This window comes from Pavona decussata, unplaced genomic scaffold (genome assembly GCF_977016875.1).
Source record: "Pavona decussata unplaced genomic scaffold, jaPavDecu1.1 SCAFFOLD_83, whole genome shotgun sequence".
Taxonomy (NCBI): Eukaryota; Metazoa; Cnidaria; class Anthozoa; order Scleractinia; family Agariciidae; genus Pavona; species Pavona decussata.
Window position 1 is genome coordinate 645,001 of NW_028145501.1, and position 27,500 is coordinate 672,500.

General features: G+C 39.0%; 1 protein-coding gene and 2 long non-coding RNA genes across 3 annotated transcripts in view; 1 reads left to right on the top strand and 2 right to left on the bottom strand.

Annotated features, from left to right (window-relative positions):
* The window catches only part of LOC146475708 (tumor necrosis factor receptor superfamily member 11B-like), an 8,745-nt gene extending 2,860 nt beyond the window's left edge, over positions 1-5,885 (bottom strand). Inside the window, exon 1 of the mRNA XM_085115428.1 lies at positions 5,427-5,885. Coding sequence (XP_084971554.1) covers positions 5,427-5,489 — 63 coding nt within the window. The 5' untranslated portion in view covers positions 5,490-5,885. The remainder of the gene's footprint in view (positions 1-5,426) is intronic.
* Positions 1-27,500, bottom strand: part of LOC146475707 (uncharacterized) — a 60,241-nt gene that overhangs the window by 9,868 nt on the left and 22,873 nt on the right. The gene's annotated exons all lie outside the window — the stretch shown is intronic.
* The window catches only part of LOC146475709 (uncharacterized), a 63,672-nt gene continuing 45,804 nt past the window's right edge, over positions 9,633-27,500 (top strand). Inside the window, exons 1-2 of the long non-coding RNA XR_014865810.1 lie at positions 9,633-9,693; positions 9,785-9,876. This is a non-coding gene — a long non-coding RNA (uncharacterized LOC146475709). The remainder of the gene's footprint in view (positions 9,694-9,784; positions 9,877-27,500) is intronic.

Consider the following 27,500-nt stretch of genomic DNA (forward strand, 5'->3'; position numbering starts at 1 on the left):
CTCGGTTTTGCAATTTTTGTAGTTTCTCACATAGATAAGAACTCAATCCATCCCAAACGGGGGCACAGTGATCGGAATGAGGTTGGATTCAAGCGTTATATATTTGTACAGCAGTGGATTGAGAAATGACGGACCTAATGAGCCTCAGGGCACTGATTGCCGAGAATATCTTTCTGCATAGTTCGCTGATGTGATTGGACCATGAAAGTCGTTCATCAATAATCAAACCTAATGATTTGGCAGCTCAACCCTGCTAATTGGTTGGTTGTCTAATTGGATATTAAGTTCACTACAATTCTCTGCAAGAAACTTCTGACGAGAACTAATCACCACAAACTCAGTTTTCGCGATGTTTAGACTAAGCTTATTACGCGGGATGCCCTGAGGGCATACCATGTCTAAAATTTGGCTCGCTGTCTTTTTTTCTTCATAATAGCTTCAAATCTGCACTTTAATTTATTCATTTAACTCTGCTCTTTCCTAGAAGGGATCTATTGTTCTGATTGTCTTCACCAAAAACGGCCCAATCAAAATCTATTATCGGCGCGTATATCACGAGAGAGGGGAACTCCTCATCCGTACCTGTGTGACGTCAAATCATCATTTAACTTATTCATTGAACCTGGATTAAATTCAGTTCTCTCCATGTGGCGGCCATATTGTTTACATGTTTTAGACTCACCTGTGCCGTTTTCAAAAAGAAAATTAATCATTTTGAAGCGGTAAATCGAAAGAATAACTTCTAAGAAGCACTCGACAGTTAAAACGGTGGAAATTGGAGAGTGTCTGGCGAAGGATTCGTGCTTTGTTTTACAGTTGTAGACCCACGATGAGAGGAGAAGAGGTCATTGATACTAAAACACACATCACATCAGTTTGTCGAATTGATGCTTAAACGTTACTGGAAATCGCTTCACAAAAAGATTAAAGGTTTGATTGTCAATTTTTACTAGAAGTTTTCATTTAGGAAAGCTTTTTGCCTGTTTTCTTTCTTTTTTTTGGTGAGACGAGAACAATTTGTAATCTTACACTTTTGTTGAAATTACATAACCAGAATAGAAAACGTGAGTCAGGCCACGTTATCGTAATGGAGTTTCCGCCACAACGTTAAGTAGCGTAACACAAGGGAAACAACGTAACGCTATCTTTGTGACTCAAACTATTCCATTAAATCTGCGAAACATACAATGGGAATAAATGAGGCCACATTAAGCATCCCGCGAAAATGCCATTAGGGGCATCTTGTTTGCTTTTAGCCAGCTGTAAAGATTGGGAAGATTCTTGTTAATACAAAATCCTAAGATAAACAAAAAGTCAGTTAACGCTAATGAAACTTTCGCAACATATATTAGCCACAGTGCGAAGACATGCAGTGGTTGGTGTCAGTGTTGTTAGCTGAGACGGCTGAGGTTGATTCGACATCAACAACAGCACGGCTGCGAAAGGTTGGCCTTGTTATGACTGTTATTGGAAATGCAAAGACATGAAAGCGTGAAATGGAGCGTATGGTGCGTCGAAAACGTTCTTTAGTTGGATGTGACCCAACGTATTCGGTCTTTTGTGAGGTTTACAGAAAAACCCTCGGAGCAGGGACGAGAACCAACAACAAACTGAACCCACATTTGACGCCGAGACCGGGAATCAAACCCGGGCCACATTGGTGGGAGGTGAGTGCCCTCACCACTGCGCCATCCCTGCTCATGTTCATGAGTTACTCAAGAGTAATAACTACTCATGCTCATGAGTTACTTATGAGTAACTATTGCTTATGCTCATACGCCACTTATGTTGAATGCAGGGAGCATTAGTGACTAATCCATATAACAATTGGCTTAGATGGTCATGCTCATTTAGAGTTGAGAAAACGTGGAGTACACATGCCTTAGCGTATGGGGCATATTTGCCTGTATTGCCAAAAATCATTTGGTCGAAGCTACAACAGCGACCGCCACGAGAGGCAAAGTTGCTTTAATCACTTACAGAAAGAACAAATGGAGAGTTTAACAATGAACGCAGCCTTTCCGGAAGTAGAAACAGACGCAGAGGAAAAGGAGACGAGAGAAGAGGAAGATGAAGAAAATGGAGATGACGAAGACGAAGATGAAATCATGGATAGTGATGACGAAGATGATGAAGAAACCATGGAAAATGATTCCGAGTCTGACAGCAGTGATCCCTGGGAAAATCTGTGATCGAGCAGAAGTGTAAGAGATACTCTAAATCCAAGTTATGTGGAACAAGTGGAACGGTTCTTGGGCAAGGGTGCATCTAGAGCGTTTGCTAAGGCCAAAGCGTTGAATGTTTTATTATCGGCTCACAGACGAAGGCTTTAAGCCAATGATACACGGTTCAACATTTGTTGAGCAACAAATGTTGCAGTTTCTGTTCAACAAATGTTGAACGGTGTATCATGTGATGTTGAACGTTGAAATATAACGTTTAAAATGTTGAAAGCTGTTGAACATTGTTGAACGAAAATAGAGCTTAATAATGGCTCTGTTCCGTTCAACAAGTTGCCGTAACAATGTTCAACATTTGTTGATCGAAAAAAGTTGAACGATGTTGAACCGTGTATCATTCGCTTTATATATTATCTAAAGTGGTTTCGTCAACTCAGGCGTGATCCTGTTCATCAAGAAGTCATGAACTCCCTACGTCGCTTCATGGACGAGGAATCTATGGATTATGAAGAAGCTGCGGAAGCAGCTGTGGATAAACGGAAATTTTTGTTGAACAGACTCTTCGAGAAGCCTCAGGTCCCTGATAAAGAAGAAGAAGGAGAGAAAGAAGAAGACAGCAACTAATAGGACGATAAGGCATAGAGATGAGGCCCCTTTGACATGACATCATGCATACATTAACCCTAAGCTCGGCCCCTGTCCTTAGCAGTAACCAAGACGGCACCGAAATGGGATCTAAAAACCCGGCCTTCTGATTGGTCCATTTTGGTCACGTGGGTGATGTCCAGACTAACCAAGATCCAGAAAAACCCTGGCTTACGCACTCTCGCCAAGATGATGCTCAACTCCATGTGGGGCAAGTTCAGCCAAAATCCCAACAAGACCCAAGTCGTCGAACTCATCGACCCAGTAAAATTCCATGAGTTTCACAAAAGTGACCGCCATGTCATTAGGTACGTGAGTGCTTTGACAGAGGAACGAATGGAAATCCATTACAAGCATCAAGTTGAAGACGATCCTGTCCGCCCCAAACTTAAACATCTTCGTGGCACGCTTTACGACCTGCTGGGTGCATCTCCGTCTCTACAAAGCCCTCGATCTGTTAAAAGGATGTGTGGTGTATGGTGACACGGATACTATTGTCTACATCCATCGTCCGGGTTTGCCCGATCCTCTTCTTGGCGATTACCTCGGGGACTTCAAAGATGAGTCGAGCAATGGTGACTACATTGTTGAATTTGCATCGCCAAAGGTAAAGAAGGGTGTAAAGTGCGCGGTCTGTCCCTCAACAGTGAAGGGTCCCGTCAAATGAATTATCAGGTTCTGCGCCAAAACGTTCTGGACGATATCCAGAATCCCTTGGAAGTAGGGGGCGTGCCAGACCAACGTCACCAAGACCAATGACTTCGTCCGTGACGCCAAACAGTACGGCATCGAGACAACCCGCCAAGTCAGGCAATATCAGTTGGTGTGTATAATAAGCACGTGGTTGATCCTACTACCTTCCAAACGTACCCGTACGGTTATGTTAGATACACCCCCTAAGATAAGGAAATGACAGAACTGCTGTGTGAATTGTGAAAGGGACGCGTGACCACTAGGGACACGCTTAAGTTCCCGCTTGTAAAGTATAGGTTTTTTTTTTCCATGAAACTTTTGTTGGTAGTTTTAAATCTGGTGGCTTTGACTCGGGAGGGGACTGGGCACAATTCTACCCACCCCTGAAAGCGAGGTTAGGTTGACCCTCATTCCTATTCAATGATCTTTGACTTCACCCATCGCTCTTGTTTCCTGCCCATTATTTTTTTGCTAATTTTTCGGTTGTTATGGTAACTCCTATTCAATGATCTTTGACTCCGCCCATCGCTCTTGTTTCCTTTCCATCATTTTATGCTTATTTTTGGGGTTGCTATGGTAACTCACTTTGATGAGTACTTGTCAAATCTTTGGCGGTAACATCAAAGGCACGTTGCTATGGTCTAAACGAGTTGATACAACTACTTGTGACTTTAGACTTAGACTAGGACTTTATAGCTTGAGGTCCTTGAGGCATAAGGTGTGACTGACAGTGATTTTAATTGTTTGTGCGGTAGGCGTCCTGAAACCGTCCAACTCTAAGCTAAACAAATTACCAACTGAATGTTGCGACTGTACATAAATACTGAAAATAATGTACAAGAAGAAAGGAAAAAACAGAAATAATAAGAAAAAATATTAAACTTTGAGCTTATGTAGCAACTCTAGACAATGCCATTCTAGGCTTTTGTTTCAAACTTATTTCATGATGGCTCGTTAACGTGTTGCACTTGGCTTACTTCGTCACGGGGGACTACACCCCGTTGAATTGTAAGCTGAACGTTGCAAGAAAATGAAATGAAATATATGTGTATTTAATTCCAACAGTAGTTATTTCAACCCGTCGCTATGAGATTTTATTACAAGACAACTTTTATAAGGACTGATCAAACTCAAACAATTGGCACGATAAACATACAATGAGGTAGTGGCCCAAATCAAGAATGTAACTTCCGGCCTGTACCGCGGATAGCCCTTGAATACTGGTAACGAGTCATTTGTGTGATGATTTGGACTTCCGTCCGAAACCATTTCAAAGTTAAATTTACCCGATAAGTTAGCAATGGCTCTTGATTTCATCATGATTATGTTAAGCACATTCAGGCTGTAGACGCAACGAAGCGAATTTTTTCCATACCGACGACGTTTGTTTTGACTACAGGTGTGCAGCCAGGCATTTAACGGAAGGATACGAAATTAATTAAGTGTTTCCACTTCATCAAAAGACAACCGTAAGCCAAATGTCCGGGTTCTCACTGCCTGAATTGAATGAAAATGATTATTTCAAGCAATGCACCAACACATTAAAGCAAAAAAAGAGGAAATAACTAGACTGAAATGTAACTGTAAGACCAAATGTAGCAGCATGCCTTCAGGCAACGGTTGATGCAATGCAAATTTCCCAAGAAAGCAATGTATCGTTGAAAATGCAGTGGCCAGCTTAATGACGTGTGTTGTGGTATCTTGTGCTAGCTTTCATAATAGGCTCGATCATAATGTCTAATCAGTAAAACCGTGCTGTAAAAGATTACAATTGCTACATGGTATTACTTCTGACTTTAAGATTTCGCAATACTGTTCAATATTCGGTATCCTGTGCGACAAACTTGTGTAAGTAGAGTGATAGGAATGGGTGTGTCGTAGGTATGTCGTTTCGTAGTATCTACTTACCGACCATGAAACAAGTGACGTAAACACTGGAAGTAGACTTAGGACTTGAACCTTTGCAGACATGGTGATAATAAATGTATATTTGATATCCTCAATCGCAGAAGTTGGGAAGAAAACTGCTGTTGACAACTAGAAACGAATTGCTTATCACATCGTTTTTAAGAGCAAGCATCAACACGGATGCTGGGATACGGGTTTTTTCCCTTATTATAATATCTTTGTTTTGGTGACAGTAGTCAAAGACCGTGAAGTGAGAGATAAGAAAGTTATTACTGCTTATGCTTAATTTGTCGTCGCTTTACTTCTCCGGCTGCCCGTTTCTTTAACCAAGGATTGAAATGATTCAGTTACTAAGTTGAGACATGCTTATGGCTGCAATGCTATAGAGAAAGAGTTTGCGTTAAAATGTCACAACTTTGGTCGTGTATATAATGCAGGCTTGTGTTACTACATTAGAATTAAAAACCAACAGCTCTGTTTAGACTTAATAGCTTGAGGCATAAGCTGTGTATGACACTGATTAATCGTTTGTACTGTAGCTGTCCTGAAATTGTTAAACTCTAAGCTAAAAAAATACGAACTGAAGGTTGCGACTATACAAAAATACTGAAAATAATTATTATACAAGAAGAAGTCAAAAAAACGGAAATTAAGCTTTTAGCTAATGTTGATACTCTAGACAATGCCACTTTGGCTTTTGTTTCAAACTTATTTAATCATGGCCCATTAACGTGTTGCACTTGGCTTACTTCGTCACAGGGGGCTACACCGCGTTGAACTTTAAGCTCAACGTTGCAAGAAAATGAAATGAAATATATGTGTATTCAATTCCAACAGTGGTAATTTCAACCCGTCGCTATGAGATTTTACGAGACGACTTTTATAAGGACTGATCAAACTCAAACAAATGGCATGTTAAACATGCAGTGACGAAATGGTCCAAACCAAGAATATAACTTCCAGCCGGTACTGTGGATAGCCCTTGAATACTGGTCACAAGTCATTCGTCTGATGATTTGGAATTCAGTCCAAAGCCTGTTTAAAGTTAAATTTACGAGATTAGCTAGCAATAGCTCTTATGTTGTTCATTTTTTTTTCAAAGCTCAAAGATTTTTATTAGCTTCGTCACACACGTACAGAGAATACTATAGGAAACTATTCGGGACAATTACAGTATTTACTATATTTACAATACTGGTACATTAGTTGCATTTCTATCTCTAAAATATTTGCAATGTTAACAATACTGACAAACGAGATACAAAATAATTACGGTGTATGCGAAAAAATACAACGAAGGTTATAAGAGCTATTGCTAGCTAATGTAAATAGTCAAGTATGAATATTGTAATAGTAAGAATATTGTGTGTCGTCTATAATGTATTTATGTTGTATTTTTTTGTTAATGGCAAATAAATTGAATTGAAAAAAAAAAAAAAAAGGTACAATTCAAAGAGTCCTGATAGTTATGCGCGGAGAGAAAATTAAATTTCTTTTACAAGCTAGTGAAATACCCGAGGGACTTAAGTGAACAGAGAATTGAGGGGCTGCCATTCTTTGTTGAAATTGTCATTTTTGTTGTTTATAAAGGCAATAAATTTTTCGGTTAGGGAGTGTTCGCGTAACTGTAATATAAAGAGATGAAAGTTTAGTGGTTCTTCAGACAGGGAGCACTTATAAAGAAAACACTACGAGAGTGCTGTAGGTTAACAAGCTCCGCAACTTAAAAAAATCCATAGATTTAGGTGCTTCGTTGTGTTATTTTGCCACAATACGCAAAATTGGTGCCAGAAGTGTTGAACATGGGGGCAGTGAACAAGCATGTGCTGTAAGGTGTGGGTGTCATATTTGCAGAGGTAACAGCGATCGCATGTTGCAAGCTTGGCTTTCTTTAACTCATCCTTAGTGTAGATAATGTTGTGGATTATGTTGAATTAAAACATGGTGAGTTTAACTTCACCTGTTGTGTTAAAAGGGCGTTTGTATATTGACTAGTCAGCGTTTATTTGCCTTTTCTCTAGTATATTTACAATTAATTGAGTGTTTAATGTATGGCAAGGTGACCTCTAGAAACCACCAGGCTTATAGTTGAGACCACTTCGTACCTAACAATATATGCTTACATAGTTTGTGCAACAAGTGTGCGGCTTTGCCAGTTCAGTAATTATTTTATTAAAAACTCTAGCAGTTTATTCTTAAAGTTGGGAAAACTTGTCAGAGAAGTGATTGTAACAGGAAGGGAATTCCAGATCTTTCGGCTTGGGTAAAGAATTGTGATTTTTTTCAGATTAGTGCGGCAATGATGCACGCGATAGTTGTTGGCAGTTCTGGTGCTGTAGCCATGAATTTGACTGTTTGTAAAAAAAAACAAGTTGAAAAACAGAGGGGGCAAAAGGTTGTTATGATAACAGTATCATATAGTGTCGCATATAGTGTCTGAAGATCGTTTATCCCGTAACGTAGGATCTGCGGGTTCTTTGTAACTGGAGGTAGACTTTAAGCAGTGAGGCATTTTAGAGGGTTTTCTCATCTTCATACCATTTCTGCGTTTCAACTTGTGACTGCGATTTTGGTGCACCGCACAATCGTTCATTCTTTTCCTTTATAGCATGTATTAGACCAAAACAGGTAGTGAAATAAGGCTTTAAGTTGAATTCGTGATAAAAATGGTATTACCGTCTAACAAGTTTGCTATCTTGACAACACCATTGTCATACCAGGTTTTAAGGAGCAATGTTTTACCATTGTTCTTAATGTTAGTATTATTCCAAATTATTTTGTCTTTCGATACTGGAGTTGCCTTAGTGGTATTTTAATACCACATATTAAAATATGTTTGATATTTTCCCAGTAGGAGAGTATGTTTCGATAAAAAAAAAATCATTTAAATCCAGTTCTTCCGATTTATAATTGTAGTCAAGCAGAAAATTAGCACCGCCTTGGTGTGATATCAAATAGTTTAGAATGTTTTTCCAAGGTGCATCCCGGCCATCTTTAAACCTTCTGACCCAAGTTAATTTTAAGCGATTTATTCATGAACATGAATTGAATCATCTTTAAGCCGCTTTTGTCACGATCTCCAATAATTGTGGATTTCTTAATCTTGTGTGGCCTGCCATCCAGATGAAAATAAAAGTTTTTTCATCCACCTTTTTTGCAAAGTCTTCTGTTATGGAAGGAACTGACTAGTTAAATATGAGTTTAGAAAGGCCCATGGTTTTCAAACTAATGATTTTTTCCTGAAAGCGTTAGTTTTCTTCCAGCCAACTGTTCAAAAATTCTTTCTAAATCTTTAAGTTTAGATTCAAAGTTGTGGTGGTTACCTAGGTTTTGGTTCTACGAGAAACGAATTCCTAATGCATAAATTGTTTCTGTAGGCACGAGGAAACTGACAAAATCCTGTTCAGACCAGTACCCATGTCCAGGGACGGTGACCGAGTACTACCCTTGAAGGTAGTGCGCGCATGTTACTAAAGCTCGCATCATCAGTGTGCGCGAGCTTAAAACCCTAGGGAGACACGTTAAACGGGATCCCAAATGAACTATCCATGAGCAATTACTTAAAGATTTTAATAGAATAAAATGATAAAATGCCTTTTTACCTATCTTGATAAAGTGGAATCGTTAATTTTCTGACGCTAACGTCTTTCATTTTGTTCCAAATTCTGCCTTTTTTGCTTGGGTAGTGAAGCACCTCTGGTCAGTTCAGTATATTCCAATCTTTTAGTACCTTATTACTTGAAGTTTCCATGACAACATTAAAACCTTTTTGCTCCAATACCAATATGAACATTCTGCCCATTGTTTTCATTATCATGTTTAGTGTGATAGTCAGATTTACGAGAATGTGGTGATCATTTCATTCGTTCTCATTAACCTCTATGTTTTATGTCAAGATTTGAATGCATGATATCTCTAGACACTCATAATTTTCGTAATTTTGTAGAAAAGTTCCGATTACTAATAAATACGCGACGTTTTAATAGGAGGTTCTTTTCAACATCAACGTTTATTCCGTTGGTTTTAGGAAAGGTTTATTTTCTAAAGAAAATACTATAAGTTATCGACGAATTTGCCGATCGAAATATCTATTTCATGGAACCGCATTCTGAATCAAATAAAGGAGCGCTCTTCTACCTCTCCCCTCCCCTCTCGGGCGAAACCCTCGTCATGTGTTCGTCGTGGGCCCGGCATGGACCCAAGATCCTTTGCATGAATAACAGGTCCATCATGGCCACGAAATTTTGACCGGGATAGTTTGCTTCAAGTATGTTCCATTTTTTCCTAATTCGGTTCCCTAAACTTTGTTTAGACACGTTTGAAATGTGATAAGCAAGTCTGTGTCATCTTCTTTGCAGGCTTTTGAAGACCCTGTCCTTGAAAATTTGTGTACAAGTCATGTTACGCGCCAATTTGACGTGCTCCCCTTGAAATTTGAACATGTGTTGAGGTAAGCTGGCTCTTATAAACCAGAAAGACAATGCTTTAATACAGAAACCTTCAGAGGCTGTGTACATTAAAATAGGAGAGAGTGTGGCTTGATTTCAGACTACGCTGTCCACTTGAAATTCAACTTAAATGAATCAATGTGTGATGTGTTGCTTAGTCCTACATCATAGTATTGTCATTCATGTTAAGTGGGGCAGAAAGGATTTGTACTAACCTATCCGTAATGTTTTAGTTTCACACAGAAGACAAGGAACAAGGACATCATTAACCTTGACATGACATTGTTTTAAGAGCGGCGGTCAGGAAAAATCGAGCAAAATCTGAATTTTCTGGCGAAACTTAGCAGAGTCGATTTCTTTCATCTTTTGTCCATAATAAGGTTTTACTAAAGTAAGAATCATGGTGTGGCTTAAATTGGCCAGAAACATTTGCGTTTTGAGAAAATCAGGAAAATCGATCGAAGCCTTGTGAACTGAAAAATGATTGAATTTAAAACCGGAAAATCGCCACTTTTCATTGTCTCCCCGTTTGTTTTAGAAGAAGCGTACGAAAATCGGGATTTCTTATATCGAAAGACAATCTCTTTCTGATATGATAACCGATGAATTTGTGTTTGTTATGATATCTGGCAAATTTAAACAATTTAAAACCAGCGGCATATTTTTACAGCTGGTTTACTCTGTAATGTAGTGTCAAAGGTCAAGCACACATTTCAGTATGTGGTATAACTCGAAATATTCTCACACTTTGGCTTTCAGTAACAATTGCCTTGATGTACTTCATACCTAAATATCAGGCTGGGTTCTCCATTGAGATTTTCACAAAAGGTCGTTAAAGTTGGCTAATTTCGACCACGACATCGTTTGGCGACCAAATGACTGCCAGTGAAAACAAACCGACGCGACGGGCAAACTGCTAATTACAGCTTCAGGGCCTTCAATAATGCTCCTATCTTGCTTTATCAGAAAGATTTCTGTTTTCCCCTCGCTTCCTTTTAACCATTATCGACGGGAAGAGAAGAAATCGAAAAGATTCAGACATGTCTAACAATGTTGCGTGACAGCAAATATGCAAATTAGTTAGATGGTCACTGAGATATGGCAGTAGGCAGTAGGGAAGGGGTGGGGGGCGGGAAGAATTGCTTTAACAGGCCCGTAGTCAGGCTAAAACAACTGGGATGGGGAAAGCAAATTGGAAACATCAAAAAAGGGGCAGATATAGTAAGCAAAACAATAACTTTGCACTTGCATCACACTTTTTGGTACATTAAACTTCTTTTCGACCCTTTGCCGTCACTGTACGGACTACCACGTGAAATTGCCAAACTTGTTCACGTTTAAAGAATGACGTAAAAAGACGACGACAATTTTCCCTTTCTCTTTTTCCAGTGAACTTGGAATCAGGCAGTAAGAATATGTCCGCAGGAAGATTTGTCTAAAATTAAAAAAAAAAAGGTGGGAGCTGGAATTATCGCGATGAAGTTTAAAAGAACGCGAATTCTCTTTGTGTTTTCGAATTCGCTACCATCACCGTCATGTTATCTTTAACTCCCTACTAAAAGACACAAATCGGTCATGAGGATTTTGGTTCTTATTTCCGATTCACAAGGAAGGACTGCCTTTGCTGCTGTTGTATAAAAGCCAAATGTTAGCGGAGGAAACTGTCAGGTAATAAACAATTTATTAAGGGTTGTGAAAAGGCACTTGCAGCGTCAGAATTCAAGATTGATTGTTGTACATTATTACTGTTTTTTAATTATTTATTTTTTGACACATTGTTTTTTACGCTTCTTAAAATTCTGGGGGGGGGGGGGGTCGGGGCTCGAGTCCCCCCCTGCCCCTCCCCTTGTTACGGACGCGTTTAACAGTATGGCTTTATATACCAGCTGCTTATCTGGAATAACGACCTCTTTGTGACAACTTTTGCGCGAATGACTAGTACCCGTAGTTCTTTATTGAATTTTCTTTTTCGTAGCGACCAGCAACAAAAACCGTCAATGCGAAAGATACACCGGAGGAACAGACTTAAAAAGATACACTCACTGATTTAAGTGTAGAGCGAAATTTTACTTCTTCCTAAGATAGAGGGGAAAGGGGGGTGGGGGTAGTAGATAGGAATTAGGGATTCAACGCCATGTGGTGGTGGTGGAGGTGACGTCACAATAGGCTAGGGATTAACGTCATCAAAACCGATGACATCATAATCTAAAAATAGAAAAGTGGTGGTGGGGGTGACGTCACAATAGGCTAGGGATTAACGTCATCAAAACTGATCACATCATAATCTAAAAATAGAAAAGTGGTGGTGGGGGTGATGTCACAATAGGCTAGGGATTAACGTCATCAAAACTAATGACATCATCTAAAAATAGTATAGTGACATCATTGGGGTGGAGGAGTATTTTGCTCTCATTATAAAACGATGATCTCATAGTTTAAAAGTAGAATAGTCATAAAATAGTTATAGAACTTTCCCGCTATGAAGTAGGAAACACAAAATATGATGGTTCCAAGCAGTTATTTACCATCAGAGAGTTTAAATCATTCGCTAAGCCTCGGTTGGTGGTTTGAAATTTTTTGCTCCACGGAAGGTGAAAGCCCTTTGGCCTTTCGCAACCTACACTTGGGTAGTGTGAGGTCATTATTTTGCCTGGTGTTCCTTTGGTGAATTTTTGAAGGGTGTTGAAATCGTTTTCAAAGATAACCGGGAGTTAGGTTGTTCAGTCATTTGTATACAGTAGTCTATTTTCATTCTCCGTAAGCGTAAAAAAAGCGATTACTGCCAAGCACATTATTCACGAATTTGTGAGTTTCAGTAGTAATCATACATTTTGATAATATTTTGGATGAATTTGATCGAGATTATGTGATTTTGTTGGTTATAAGAGATGAAATCAGACATCAGACGCGTGTTTCGATTCACGCACCGTTACTAAAGCTATTATGTTAATTAAGTTGAGCTTTGTCCGGGATTAAACGGTAAAAACAGTCTTTTGTTGACTTTGTTTATGAATAAGAATATTACGGTTGATCGATTCCTGGCTGCTTAAATTAATTTGCATGTTATGTTTGGCGCGCACTGAAAAAAACACACGCTCATAATTTACTGAAAATTCTTTATTTAAATCGTTCAACAATTCAAGTACAAAGCAAAGATCTTATGACAGCGTTAATCATCTTTATCCTCGTCATCGCTAGGGGGATAGAATCTCATTTTTGATGTCCTTTCATCCTTGTGTGTGATTGCGCCACAATCATAACATCGACGGAGAGATTCTTTCGCGTGCTTTCGTTCAAGAGGAATCTTGTGATCACATATAGGGCAAACTTTACAGTTATCTTCCCAAAAGCACTTAGGACATTTCATGACTACGGTATCATATCCATGTGAACTGTTGCAGTGTCGGCAAGGATCATGAACTTTTGCCTGAACTATCGTTGAATTTTCAACTGAGTCGCTACTATTCTCGGCCTCTTCTTCCCAATCACTTTCCAGGTCGCTGTTATGAGATACTTCGGATTGACTAGTTTTAGAACTGGTTTCCTCTTCTTCACTGCTGTCCGACAAGTTTTCATCATTAGCCTCATTACCTGATTCGTCCTCTTTATCCTGGTATCCTCTTTCTTTTTCTAACAAATCGCTTAGTAGTTTTTTATTTTTGATCAGTCGCTTATTCACTCCGAGCTCTGCCAGTCCATCTAGGAAAGTATTGAGCGCACGGGGTTTGGCGACATCTTCGTTATGAGGGAGTAACACATACTCGACAAGCTCTGAGATGTTTGTTACTGGTATTGGGCGCTGGTTTCGGAGTAGCAGTCCACTAGGTGTCCAGAACAAGATATTTTTAGAAGTAGCCATACTATGCAATAGTTCAGAAGCGTGCTTTCTGGAAACGGCGTTGGAAAGGTTGTTCAAGACATCTTTTATCCGGGGTTCTTCTTCGTCACTTTCCTCATCAGAGGTCGAGTAATCCTCCATTTCACTTTCCTCCTCTTTATCCCAATCCATCTTTCTTTTCAAATCGACCAGCACTCGTTAAAAGAGAGACACAAATGACCAACATTCAGAATCCACGGTCTCTTTTATAACAGAAGATACCCCAAGCTACTAATTGCACGGGTCAGTAATTCTTGTATAAACCCACTGCCCTCTTGCACAAGGATGCGTTTCTTTGTCTTGTAAGGAACATTTCGCTGAGCAAGATTTAGAAGAGCATCCTTATGCGAACGCAAGAAGGCCCTAACTTCTTCAGACACTGGTATGTTTTCTGTAAGTACATTATAAATAACTTGCAATAACGCATGCAACTGTTGTGGAGTAGCTGTTCTCAAGAGAAACTGACGCTGCTTGGAAGGGCAATCAGAAAGGAGCTGAAGGAAACCTCGGTTGTTCTTTACAACGCGAGACATGATCATGGAATGAGTTTAAGAAAGTAAGTTCCCCTTTTTATTGTGTAGGATGTGGGGGAAGCAATAGACTTGAGGAGAAGGAGGAGGTGCTGGAGGGAAAAACAATAGAAATGTGGTGGTGGAGTTAAAACAATAGAAACGTGGTGGTGGAGGTGGGGGTGGTGGTGGTGGTGGTGGTGTTAGTGGTGGTGTTGGTGGTGGTGTTGGTGGTGGTGTAGGTGGTGGTGGTGTCGGTGGTGGTGGTGGTGTTGGTGTAGGTGGTGGTGTCGGTGGTGGTGGTGGTGGCGAGAGGGCGTAAACAATAGTCTTTTGGGTGTGGTTAAAGCCTATATAAATCTGAAAACATTTATCGTTTTCTCAGTTCTCGTCAAGTTTCCACAGAGTAGACATGAGTTGGACCTGTTCTGTTTGTCAAGAGAATTTTTCAAGGAAAGATAGTATGCGAAGACACATGAGCCGCAAACACAGTGAATCGTCGAGTTTCACTCCATTCAGAGCTATGCCGTTCTCTCCAGAAAAGTGTCAGCGGTTTCAATTTGTGCATCCATTTACTTGTATGGTTGCTGGGATGACCGGATCAGGAAAGACTGTCTGGGTAAAATCTTTGTTGCAACAGGCTCAAAGAGCAATCAACCTACCACCAGAGAGGATTGTTTGGTGCTATTCGCAGTGGCAGCCCGCTTATCTAGAATTGATGGCAATAATGCCAAATATAGAATTTATCAGAGGTATTCCTTCCAATCTAGAGCATGACTCCTATTTTGACATCCGCCAACGCAACTTAATGGTGATCGATGATCAGATGGCTGATGCCGGTGAAGACAAGCGAATCGTCAACCTGTTTACAAGAGGATCCCATCATCGCAACCTAAGCATAATTTACATTGTGCAGAACTTATTTCATCAAGGAAAAGGCAGTCGAAGTATCAGCTTAAACAGTCACTACTTAGTCCTTTTCAAGAACCCCCGGGATAAACTTCAAGTGCTGACCCTGGCTAAGCAAATGTATCCCAGGCACACCGATTTCTTTATTAATCACTATGAGCAGGCCGTACAGAGGCACTTTGGTTATCTCCTAGTTGATCTTAAAACGACCACTCAAGACAACTGTAGATTGCGAACGAACGTTCTACCTGGCGAAGAACGATTTGATAACGTAGCGGTACCGGACAATATCTCGCAGGAACTACTACAGTACCTCAAACAACAGAACGTAATGACTCCCCCAGTAGTTCCAGTAATGAAGAAATTACAAGATTCAATGGATGGTCTTCTCTCACGATCAGACCTTGGAGATGACGAAAGAGCAAAGCATTACATGCAGCTGCAAAACCGGTATTTGACGTTTGAACAACAGTTGAATTCCAGACTCAAAGAATCAAATCCACCCTACTCTGAAGAACAGAGACAAATTTCTAGCAATCATATGCCAGATCAAGAACCAGTGACTGTACAGGCGGCCGCTGTCCAAACTCCCACGGTTATACAGGCGACCGCTGCCCAAGAACCAATCGCAACACAAGCGACGCCCGCGGAAGCGTCACTTCCCTCGTCCATCTTAACACCCCCTCCCACAGTACCCTCACCTACGCAGAAAAGAAAAAAACCACCTCGAATTCGGTTTAAAAACTACCTGGATGACGATGATCGTCCCTCAAGAAGAACCCGGCGAACTCACAGAAATCATCCATATAAGGCTTCTCAAGAGGATGAATTTTAATTAAATTGTGGCGCAATCACACACAAGGATGAAAGGACATCAAAAATGAGATTCTATCCCCCTAGCGTTGACGAGGATAAAGATGATTAACGCTGTCATAAGATCTTTGCTTTGTACTTGAATTGTTGAACGATTTAAATAAAGAATTTTCAGTAAATTATGAGCGTGTGTTTTTTTCAGTGCGCGCCAAACATAACATGCAAATTAATTTAAGCAGCCAGGAATCGATCAACCGTAATATTCTTATTCATAAACAAAGTCAACAAAAGACTGTTTTTACCGTTTAATCCCGGACAAAGCTCAACTTAATTAACATAATAGCTTTAGTAACGGTGCGTGAATCGAAACACGCGTCTGATGTCTGATTTCATCTCTTATAACCAACAAAATCACATAATCTCGATCAAATTCATCCAAAATATTATCAAAATGTATGATTACTACTGAAACTCACAAATTCGTGAATAATGTGCTTGGCAGTAATCGCTTTTTTTACGCTTACGGAGAATGAAAATAGACTACTGTATACAAATGACTGAACAACCCAACTCCCGGTTATCTTTGAAAACGATTTCAACACCCTTCAAAAATTCACCAAAGGAACACCAGGCAAAATAATGACCTCACACTACCCAAGTGTAGGTTGCGAAAGGCCAAAGGGCTTTCACCTTCCGTGGAGCAAAAAATTTCAAACCACCAACCGAGGCTTAGCGAATGATTTAAACTCTCTGATGGTAAATAACTGCTTGGAACCATCATATTTTGTGTTTCCTACTTCATAGCGGGAAAGTTCTATAACTATTTTATGACTATTCTACTTTTAAACTATGAGATCATCGTTTTATAATGAGAGCAAAATACTCCTCCACCCCAATGATGTCACTATACTATTTTTAGATGATGTCATTAGTTTTGATGACGTTAATCCCTAGCCTATTGTGACATCACCCCCACCACCACTTTTCTATTTTTAGATTATGATGTGATCAGTTTTGATGACGTTAATCCCTAGCCTATTGTGACGTCACCCCCACCACTACTTTTCTATTTTTAGATTATGATGTCATCGGTTTTGATGACGTTAATCCCTAGCCTATTGTGACGTCACCTCCACCACCACCACATGGCGTTGAATCCCTAATTCCTATCTACTGGGGGTGGCTTAATTAAAGACATAACCTTATTTCTTTTTAATTTCAGCCTCCTCATTTCACTTAGACCGTCTTAAGCTGCTTCCCTTGTTCTAAAGATTAAAGGAAGGTGCATGCAGACCTAAAACTCCTAGCATTAGGGCGTGGCGAAGACACAAACTTCACACTTTTAAGAGCTGGGACCAGGCTTCTTTTCCTTCAATTGAAAGGTTTTCAATACTTTCCTTTAATAGGGATAATAAGTCTTTAGCATGGGCGTTACACAAGCCTGAAAAGCTGTAACTATGATGTCTTACTTTCCTCAAGAGAAGGACCTTTTTACGAGGTAGTGAACAAAAAGTTGTCCACCACAGTCAGTAGCACTAGGACTAGGGTTCCAAGCACAGAAAATAAAAATAATAAATAAATAAATAAATAACACTGAAAACTTCACGTTTAGTCTAATTAACGGCTTTCTCCGCATCTGATGAACTGAAAATACATCTGAATACTAATATTTTGTGCTGGAAAAGACCGAATGTGCAAAAAAGTAAAGTGTTACATCAGACGTTTTTACAGTTTATTATACATAAAAGGTAATGGAAATTATGTAAACGCATACCTGAACCAACTGGAATAAACAGTCCTAGTTTCTTCCATAGCAAATAACACGAATTTTTTTCAAGTCCTCGTTCTAGTTTTGCGGCTTTTTGCGCCTGGCTGTCATGGCTTGATACCGGCGGAGAAGTTTGACACTTATTTAAACTGACCTCGACGCCAGCCAATGCCCAGAGACGAACGGTGTCGAAGACAAATCGTCAATTCCGAAAGGTGAAGGAGATGAACATTCATGGTGAAGGAGATAAACATTCTTGTCAGAATAAGTTCAATTTCGGTTTCTACATCGGCTATTGACAAGGAAGCCTTGTGACCGGCGATGTTCCTTTTGCACTAGTTTACTTCAGTTGATCTGCTCCTGTCTCTGGGGTCGTAAGAGCAAGGACCTCCGACCAAGGAGCTAAAAGACCACCTCCATGCTTCCATGACAGCTCAAGAATATCAGACCAAATTTAAAGTGACAAATTTTCCAGTTTCCTTAATTGAATTTATCTTACATTTACTTTACTAATTCAATTTACTTTGGTAAACACCAATGCGTGATATTATTAATATTCACTGATTATTGGTGATTTCGGAATTTGTAAAACGCAACCCTAACTATTTAGCGAATTAAAAACAGAATAGGAAAGTTTGACCGGTCTCCAATTTTTATTTCAGCGAGCATTTTACCATAGTCATAGGGGAGAACTTCAACCCCACAGATTTCCCTTTGATGCGGTTTCATTGGCAATCTGACACCTGAGCGAACTCAAGAAATGGACATCGAGACGCTTACTGCTCCTTACTAGATATGGTTTTATAAGCAAAAATCTCACAACGCAAACGAGAAAAATCGGTTCCCAGACCGGACTTTACCTTATTGTAATTAAAGATTAAAAGAAATTTGTTTCCATTACGCTTTCTTGGTATATGTAAAATTAGTCTGTTTATTGTCACGATAACGCAACAACGGTTGTTTATTTAGCCGTTGTCGGAATTTTAAACGAATTATGGTGACTTCAAAACGGTCGTGTAAAGTGCTTAATTCAAAACCCAGGCTGATTTTAATACATTATCAAGAACAACGTTACATTACTTAAAAGGCAAAGTTTAAGAAAAATCGGCGTTATACCACATAGCGAAAACTATCTTTAAAATTTATCCGTTTTTGCGGGATTTTTCCTGTTTAGAAAAGGGACATTTTCCTAAGCTCTGTTTGCTTTTATTAATAATGGTAAAGTCTAGTTCAAACTTTGCTATAAACGTGCGGTGCTTCCGCTGTCAATACCGAGTATAAAAATACCATGGATCTTCTTTCCTTCCAGATGAAGAGTCAGTTCAGAAGTTAATTCCACACTGCCGTGCGGGTACTTTCGGGATCCTCGCGGGTCAAATTTGTTTATCTCAGTTTTCTAGAACGTTAAGCGCTCCTAGAGAAAACTGAAGGCGGCAAATTTGTTCTCTACTTAAAGGCTTTTTGTAGCCAGAAAATGAGCGAAATTGATTTCTCGAGTTCTGCCACCAAATGCTTGATATTTTCTGACCGCCGCTCTTAAATGGTGAGTTTTGTTTTGCTGTTTTCCAATTTCTTGGCTACTGATAAAAGGATAAAGAGATATACCTTTTCACTGTCATTTCAGGGCCCTTGGCCCAAGGGTATGGGACAGGAACATTAAATTCAGGTTCAGTAATGGCAATCACCGCAGTTTTCTTGTGGCCCCTGATTTGGCACCAAAGATAGTCCTTTTTGCTCAGAAGGTTGTGCAAGTTCAACACAGGCCAGAGTTAAGGTTACCCTATACCTTCAGAGGTGTCTCGCGTTTAAGCGATGTAGCGCGTCCAGTTTAAACTGTAGATACCTAAACCCCCATATCAAATTAAAGCTTATAGAGCTGGCTATCAAACTATACCAAGAATTTTGTAATAAAATGAATTGTCGAATTTTTCACGACCTCTAATTGCGAACGTCCGAATCACCTTTTTAAAGCTACAAGTCAAAGCGAATTTTGCTTTTTGCTAATTTAATTTGCTCCTCAGTTTCCGGACCCAAAGCGCTAAAAAAAAATCGTGTCTGCGTTTTGCCATATTCAATCGCAATGAAAAGTTATAGCGTATTTTCGAAATAGGATGAAAAAATGTGGAGTGATCGTACAAAAATTGCTCTCGGAGAAAAAATATTTCGAAAGAAAAAATTCGCAGACACGTTTTTGTTGTTTATATGTTAAACTAGCTACTGTCCAAATTTGAAGGCAAACGAACAAATTCCTTTTGAGTTTTAGCTCTTTGAAGTGGCTCCTCCAAGTGAAAAAATTGATTCGAGAAAACAGCGCTAAAAATTCGGCAATTCATTATATTTCAAAATTCTTGGTTTAGTTTGATAGCCAGCTCTATAAGCTTTAATTTGATGTATGGGCTTAGGTATCTACAGTTTAAACCAGACGCGCTACATCGCTTGGGCGTGAGACACCTCTGAACGTATAGGATAACCTTAATAAGTTTTGAAAATAAAATTTTTGAAAAACAAAAGCATTGCAGCAGATTTTCATTAAATTTGAATGATAATTTTCACCAACATACTCAAAAGTTAGAACCACTAGTAATAACATAAACATGATGTCTGTCGCTTTAATGTACATACAAAATTTTAGCAGATAAAAAATACGTACTGACCACGGTAAACACACTTTTCAATTCGCAGCATCACAAATATGGGAAACAATAGATTATAACATTAAGCAATCAAACTCCGCTTCTTCGTTTAAAACCAAATACAGGAAAGATTTGCTTATAAACCAAAAGTAATGTAGAGTTCTTCACCGTCATCCGTTCGCTAATCACGTTCTTTTTCTTTTCTTTTTTTTTTTTTTTTCAAACCTTTCCAAATAATTTTCTTTTCCACCGAAACAATTTTCTGTTCCATCGTAAGCAGTGCCCAACTCGAAACTCACTGCTCACACTAAACCAAACAAATTTACCCTAATTCTTTTTAATCTTCCTTTGTAATATAAATGTTTATTGTTTTTTATGTATTGTACTGAATCTCGTTGTACGTGTGAAAAATAAAATTGAAATTGAAATTGAAAAATTGACTGTTAGGACAAGCTAAATCATTTCGTTTTCCATCCGGGTGGTTTGTGTAAATGATAAGCACCCCTGGAGACTTCTTTTTTCTCCATTCATCTGATTGACATCAATAAAACGTTGCCCATTACGTTCTATTTCGAGAACTTGAAACACGCAGGAATAGGTCCTCTATCATGCAGGAGATAGAAGCTGAGCACATAAAAGTAAAAACAAGACTGAGTGACAAAAAACTGTCGAAAGTTCCTATGTCAGTTTTTCAAACGTTTTAACTGACATTTTGGCTGTTCTCTCCGAGGTTACTTCAAAATTTAACCTTCACTTCATGTTGGGATTTGTATCCTTTTTAGGAGGACACATTTAACATTGGAATGGAGTTCTGTAATGATCCCTGATGCGCATGTGTAAACTCAGCTACAATGCCCAAGGAAGGCTTCCATTAAACCCTCCGGCCTTGGCTTGGAATCATAATAACCAATGGCGCATGCAAACATTCAGGTAAGCGGTTTCCTGCCTGTAACGCTCGACTTGCTGCTCTTAATTCGTGAAACGAAATATCTCGGTGCCTCGGCACTTCGGGCTTCGGGCTTCGGGCTTCGGTTTTGGCCTAAAAAAGAGAGGGACGGGGGTAGTCAGGCTTCTAGATCCGCCACTTACGGACGACCCACTGATACGATACGATACGATAACTATATTAAGACACGGTAACTCCATCAGCTTCAGTATAAATTAATCATTATCAACTTTTTGTCGACCTAACTACAATTATAAAAGAAAAATATAACAACAAAGGCTGCTTTTCTTCTTTTTTACTGTGTACGATATAGGCTATAATCGGCCCTGAATCCGTGGTAGCCATCTAGCCCCAGTGGTTTAAAGAGCCGATAACTTTATCTTCTATACAGGATTTGTTTTCACTAAACAGAGATGCATTAAGTTTTTTTCACTGAATAAGACAACGATGTAAATATGATAGTTTTTCTTTCAGTCAAGGCATCCAGTTTGTAAAGCGTCTAATGAGCTGGGCACCTGTTGTTGGATCTAACACCATATTATAATAGCGGAGCCATTAGTATTCCCCTAGGCCTGTTTTTGCGCGGTAATTTAGGTTAGTAATTTGCATTTTGCAAGTGACACTTTTCTGAAATGACATTTTCTGTTTATTACACATCGAAGTTTCAACGAGACATGCTTCGCGTAGTCAGCCGATCTTTTCAGTTACTGTTGTCTGCAAACAATTTCCACTAGAAGTTTCCTCTAAACACGCCACAACAATGTAAGTGTTCTGTATTTCCGTTCGGTTTTGCCGGTTTGTTCACCTTATAGTTTGTACATACATTTTGTAAGTTAAGTTTGTTTTGTACGTTTTAGTTTAAACCTTCTTTGCCTCGTCAGTAACTGCAACTTTCAGCCCTTCCGGGCAGCACGGCGAAGTAAAAAGAGTTTGAAATAAAAAATTGCGTGAATAAGAAGTGTTTCTCCTCCGGCTCTTACACCTGCCAAGACCAAATTATTTGAGGAAACGCTAATAGGAAGAAATGAAAGGTGAAGAATGACGTGTAAATGAGTACTAAAGAAGGCAACAAATTGCCGATGAGGCAGTGAGTCGTGGACTTTTTTACATCGGTATCGCTCAGTGCAGTAAAGTTAAAAATAATTAACGATGATGATGATGATGATGATGATGATGATGATGATGATGATGATGATGATGATAATTGTAAGGGTTATGGTAAGAGGCATGTGGCTGTACCTTTCAAGACCGAAACATGCGACTAAGTACGGCAGGAAGTATTTGACAGTCAACTTATTTAGTAAATCTTAGGGATGCAAATGAATTTTCACACAAGCGCTACGTGGCTCTTACGCTTTTGAACACTTGAAAAAGGTCAAAGTCCAGGAAAGTCGCCGTGGGAATGGCGCCCCCTGATGTGCAAAAGAAACCTTATCTTCATGGGTAGTGGCGTTAGTTCTCACGCGATCTAAATCAGCTTGAAATTATTTAACAAGTTCCTAAGTTCCCTCAAAGGTCAGGATATTTAAAGTAGGTAACAGGCGGCCAAGTTAAAAGTTCTCCACATATGAAGGTGTTCGTTTATCAACTTTACAAGCTTACATGAAATGGTCCATGAATTACTTACTTAAAATAGAGAACTGAAAATTCCTACATTAACGATGAATGGAAATTTTTCCAAAGAAACTCTAATTTCGTGACTTCAGTACAAGTTTTCCTCAGTAAATATAATGGGGGCTGCGCGAGTCAAAGAGAAAAGAAAATGTCCAGTGAGGGAAATCCAAATCAAAACAGCAATTTGTGTCCTTTTAGGAGGAATGTAAGCGTTAAATATATTATACGTTTATTTGCGGAGCGAATTAGAACGTGATCAAAAGAACAATTTGTGTACATGAGATTCCATACTAAGGTCAGATTAAAACCGATTATCCCCTTGGAACATAAATTATTGCTATTGACAGGACATTTATTTTATTCAAAAAAGACAAGTTGAAGTTCCATAAACGGGTTTTCATCTTTACAAACTGCCAGATAAATTGTCTGTTCATAGTCAGTCTAGAGGGAACCATGACCTCATCAGTTCCTGTTATCCAACATGTTGTTTCCTTAATCCTTTGTAGTGAAGCGATGCAGTGGTAGTCTCCCTGGATCTTGCCAGACTGTATTAGCTCTTTATGAGAATCTCAGTAGGGTTTCGTTACGGTCCAGCACGTTATGCTCTTTGCGCTAACTTTATGGCTCTCAGTTGTGCCAGCCCATCACTGACTAAACCCGTGAAACTCACCAATATATATTTCTTAAATTTCAAATGTTTTAGTGGTCTGTTATCCTTGGTCACTTCATCGTTCTTCTTCGTCCCCTGTTATGGGGGACATTTAACCCATCATACTTAACTGATCCGCGGGCAATTACTGTAATTTCTTTACAGAGACCGAGAGACGTCACTCAACTTGGACCTTAAGTTGGACTGAGTTCCTCAATTTGACAGGAGACCAGGCGGCTGTGAATAACATGCAAGGTATGCTATCTACTTTTTAGAGAATTCTTCTACTGATAGTGCTACTTTGTTCAGCTATCGGCTTGTCCTGGGCCGGTACTGGGCCAACGGTTGAACGTTCAGTCTCCCTGCTCCAACGTTTCTGGGACGAATTCCCTGAGCACTGTTTAAATAAAGAAGACGAAACGTGTGAGTACCTTTCACAAGTCAATCCCATTTTCACAAGGCCGTTCATTTTATGCTTACAAATTACTCTTGACATAAATAATATGCAAAGATAATAATGTTAATTTCTCAACTAATGAAAACGCAGTCACCGTGATAAGCTGGCCTCGATCCAGTTTGTGAGATTGCTGACAAATCCCCCAAAATAAATCAGATTACTGAATCGAATGAAGCACAACCCCAAAAAATATATGAATTCTAGGTACTTCCAAAGATTTGAAAAAGGTAAAAGAAACACGTTTTTAAAACTGAATTAGGCGATGATTTAACTATTCCAGTAGCCAGCGATGAGTCATCGCTCGATTTGGAATTGTGTCTTGTTGCATTGGACACCTAAGGGTTCATTTCTTTGGATATCTGTTCCGAAGTCCTTGATCGGCTCTGAAATTCGGATTAAATTTTAAAGGAAAATCTTAAGAATTCTTCGGCAAAAGTCAGCTTAAAATTTCGGAACTTTCGTTTACGGAGGGGCAAATATCCCGATAAAAATGCGAAGTAAATATAAGGCCAGCTGGTATTTTCGTGAAGCCAACAACGGCTTGTAAAATCGGGAAATAAGATTCCGCTTCCTGAAGTTTTCTGCAATCTTAATTTTCAGCTAATACATCCTGACAGGTTACACTGTATTATCTTACACAAACATGTCTTTAAAATTGGAGTATTATCGTCCATTGCAGTGTTATTCTTAATTTATTATATTTGATTTTAATTTTCTTGTATTGTTAGGAGGGTCACTTGCTTGTTAGTGTTTTTATAAACGCTATTTAACAGTTATTCCACGAGCGCGCGTTGGATATGAGATGATAGATAGCCAACGAGGCGGGTAGCGCCGAGTTGGCTATAATCATCTCATATTCAACAAGCGTGAGTGGAATAATTGTTTTATTAAAAACAATCGAGAAATATTGCTAGATTTTGCTCATTTCGCTTTTCAAGAACAATTAGACGACAATTTAATGTAAGCCATTTCTCGGGCATGGTATATAATGGCTCATATACCATGGCTGCTAAGCCAATCAAATCCCTGGAGTTGCGATATACAATCAAATTATCCAGTTTTTAATAATTTGTGTTATCCTCGGTAAATAAAGACTTTGTATAACATAAAAGACACCAAACGATCTGAGAACACAGGAGACAAAATATTTTAAGCGTTTTGCTATAATTTTCCTGTTGTCAGTGGCTAAAAAGTGATTTTGTGTATCATATATCAACTTACCGAACTCGTTCCCATCGTAATATCATTGTTATCGACTTGTTCCCTGTTATCGTCCGTCCTGCTACTGAAAATCCATATTATCGTTATAATCGTTATGATTATAACTATGATTATCATGATTACTCAGTCAGTTTCCCCTTCCCTAATGATAGTGATTGGTATTCTCCTCTTCTTCTCTTTTCTCGGCACGTGGCGTGATATTGTCGGCTAATCATCGCTGCCTTGTGACTGAAACCAAACTGGGAAGCCGCTTATACAGTATGCTCAAAATTTCCACTTCTTTCAATGTTGCATGGGAATCATTACAGCTGTCATTATCCAATTCCGTTGTCTAACGAATTGTCATAATGATAAGTTGATTTCCTTCAAGCATTCACTCGGATTAAAATTCTTTGATCATATCATACTCTATTGTTCAAATATGTTTTCTGTTGCTTGTAATAGAAAGCAAATGAAGCGACCTTTGGAATCAAAGTTTTTACACTAAAAATATTTGCAAAAAGGACGATGAAAGTGGAAAAAAGGGGGAAACTAGTAGTGTAAACATCTGGACGTTGATTGTAGCTCCCAGGGTTTAACCAGTCACGTCATTTGGAATTTTTGGTGCTTAACAAAAAATAACAATGCAATAATAGCCACAGAGTAGTATTTCCGAAATAGTGCCGTTTATTTTAATGCTCAAAGTCAAAACTACCTTTAGGGTCTGTTGTGCAAAAGCACTCTTTCTGATTGTCTAGACTGCAGCTTGCTTTCATTGAGACTGTAAAAATCGTACATCTTCCTTGGCCCTGTTTACTTAAGTTTTAACTGTTACCAAACAAAGGTATTGCTTATTAATTGCATGATATGTCACGGCTGTGAAATTTAAGCAGATTTATTTGTCAACCGTAAGTTACCAAATAATTGTCTTTAGTTAGTAAGTGTATTTAACTGACTTTTTAGACCAACCACGTTGAGCGGATTATGAATGATGCCATTCACAATTTTTGCTAAGGGTAAAATAAGACATAACTGTAGCTGAAATCATTTACTGAAATACTTGTATCCAAACGCTCAGATTCGAAAAGAAACCCTAAGACCCTTTAAGATGAGTATACTTCGTGAAGGTGTTTCTTTGGTCAGTTAAAGTGCCCCCGGGGACGAGAATTTCAGTTTCCATCTTTTTACATTTTCGTGTAGAATATGACCTTCTTACTCATATTACCAAATTTCAATCCTTTACGGCGATTGGAAGTATTTTTTTTTAACCTTTTATTCGAGATTTCACGGCCGCTATTACTTGGCCTTGTTCCAGAAGATAACAAGGCCGCTTGGCTCAAATTACAGGAAGTGACGTCATTGGCTCAACACGAAAAATTCCACATGGCTAATTTTCATATGTATTCTCCTTCATAAACTGTATTCTGCTGTTATTTAGTTCGCAAAAATACTTCCAATCGCCGTAAAAGATTGAAATTTGGTAACATGAGTAAGAAGGTCATATTCTACACGAAAATGCAAAAAGATGGAAAATGAAATTTTCGTCCCTGGGGCACTTTAGAAAAAGGAATATTTAATCCCGTCTGCAAGCAAAAATAATCCTTCAAATGTCATAAGGAATTTGTTTCCGATCTTTGGAAAAACAGCAGAAAATGCATGACAGGGGCTATGTACGAAATCCGATTTTGTTCACTGACAAACAACAATAAAACGAATTTAATCCCGCATTTGATAAGCACCGTTTCACAACTATCAACCCTACAGGGCTATTTATGTATTAGTTAATACAGGGAAAAGATAGCCAGGGTTACCAGCTATTGTCAGTTTATATCAATATACTTTTTGTTACTGAAGTGAAACAAATGAAATTAATATATTTTGAACTTGGATGAAAGAATTGATAAATGGCTGATCATCGCAGTTTTGTACGCAACTTAAGCAACTGTGAAAAGAAAGCCTTGCCAAGTGGGAGCTGGCCATTTTGTGAGTTCGTTAAAATATAAAATATGGAAGTGAAATTTATTCGTATTTCAACACCAGCAGCAGCTAACAGAAAGCCAGTTGGCTTGATAGCTCAGTTGGCAGAGCACTACACCGGTATCGCAGAGATCATAAATATTTCTCTGGTTTTCTTGTTAAATATAGTCTTATTAAATCCATTCGCCGACAACTTTGTGGTCCTTTTTTTTTTAACCCCGTGTGTGGCCGTTAGAGAATTTGATTTTTGTTGGAGGTCATGCTTCGTTGTCTT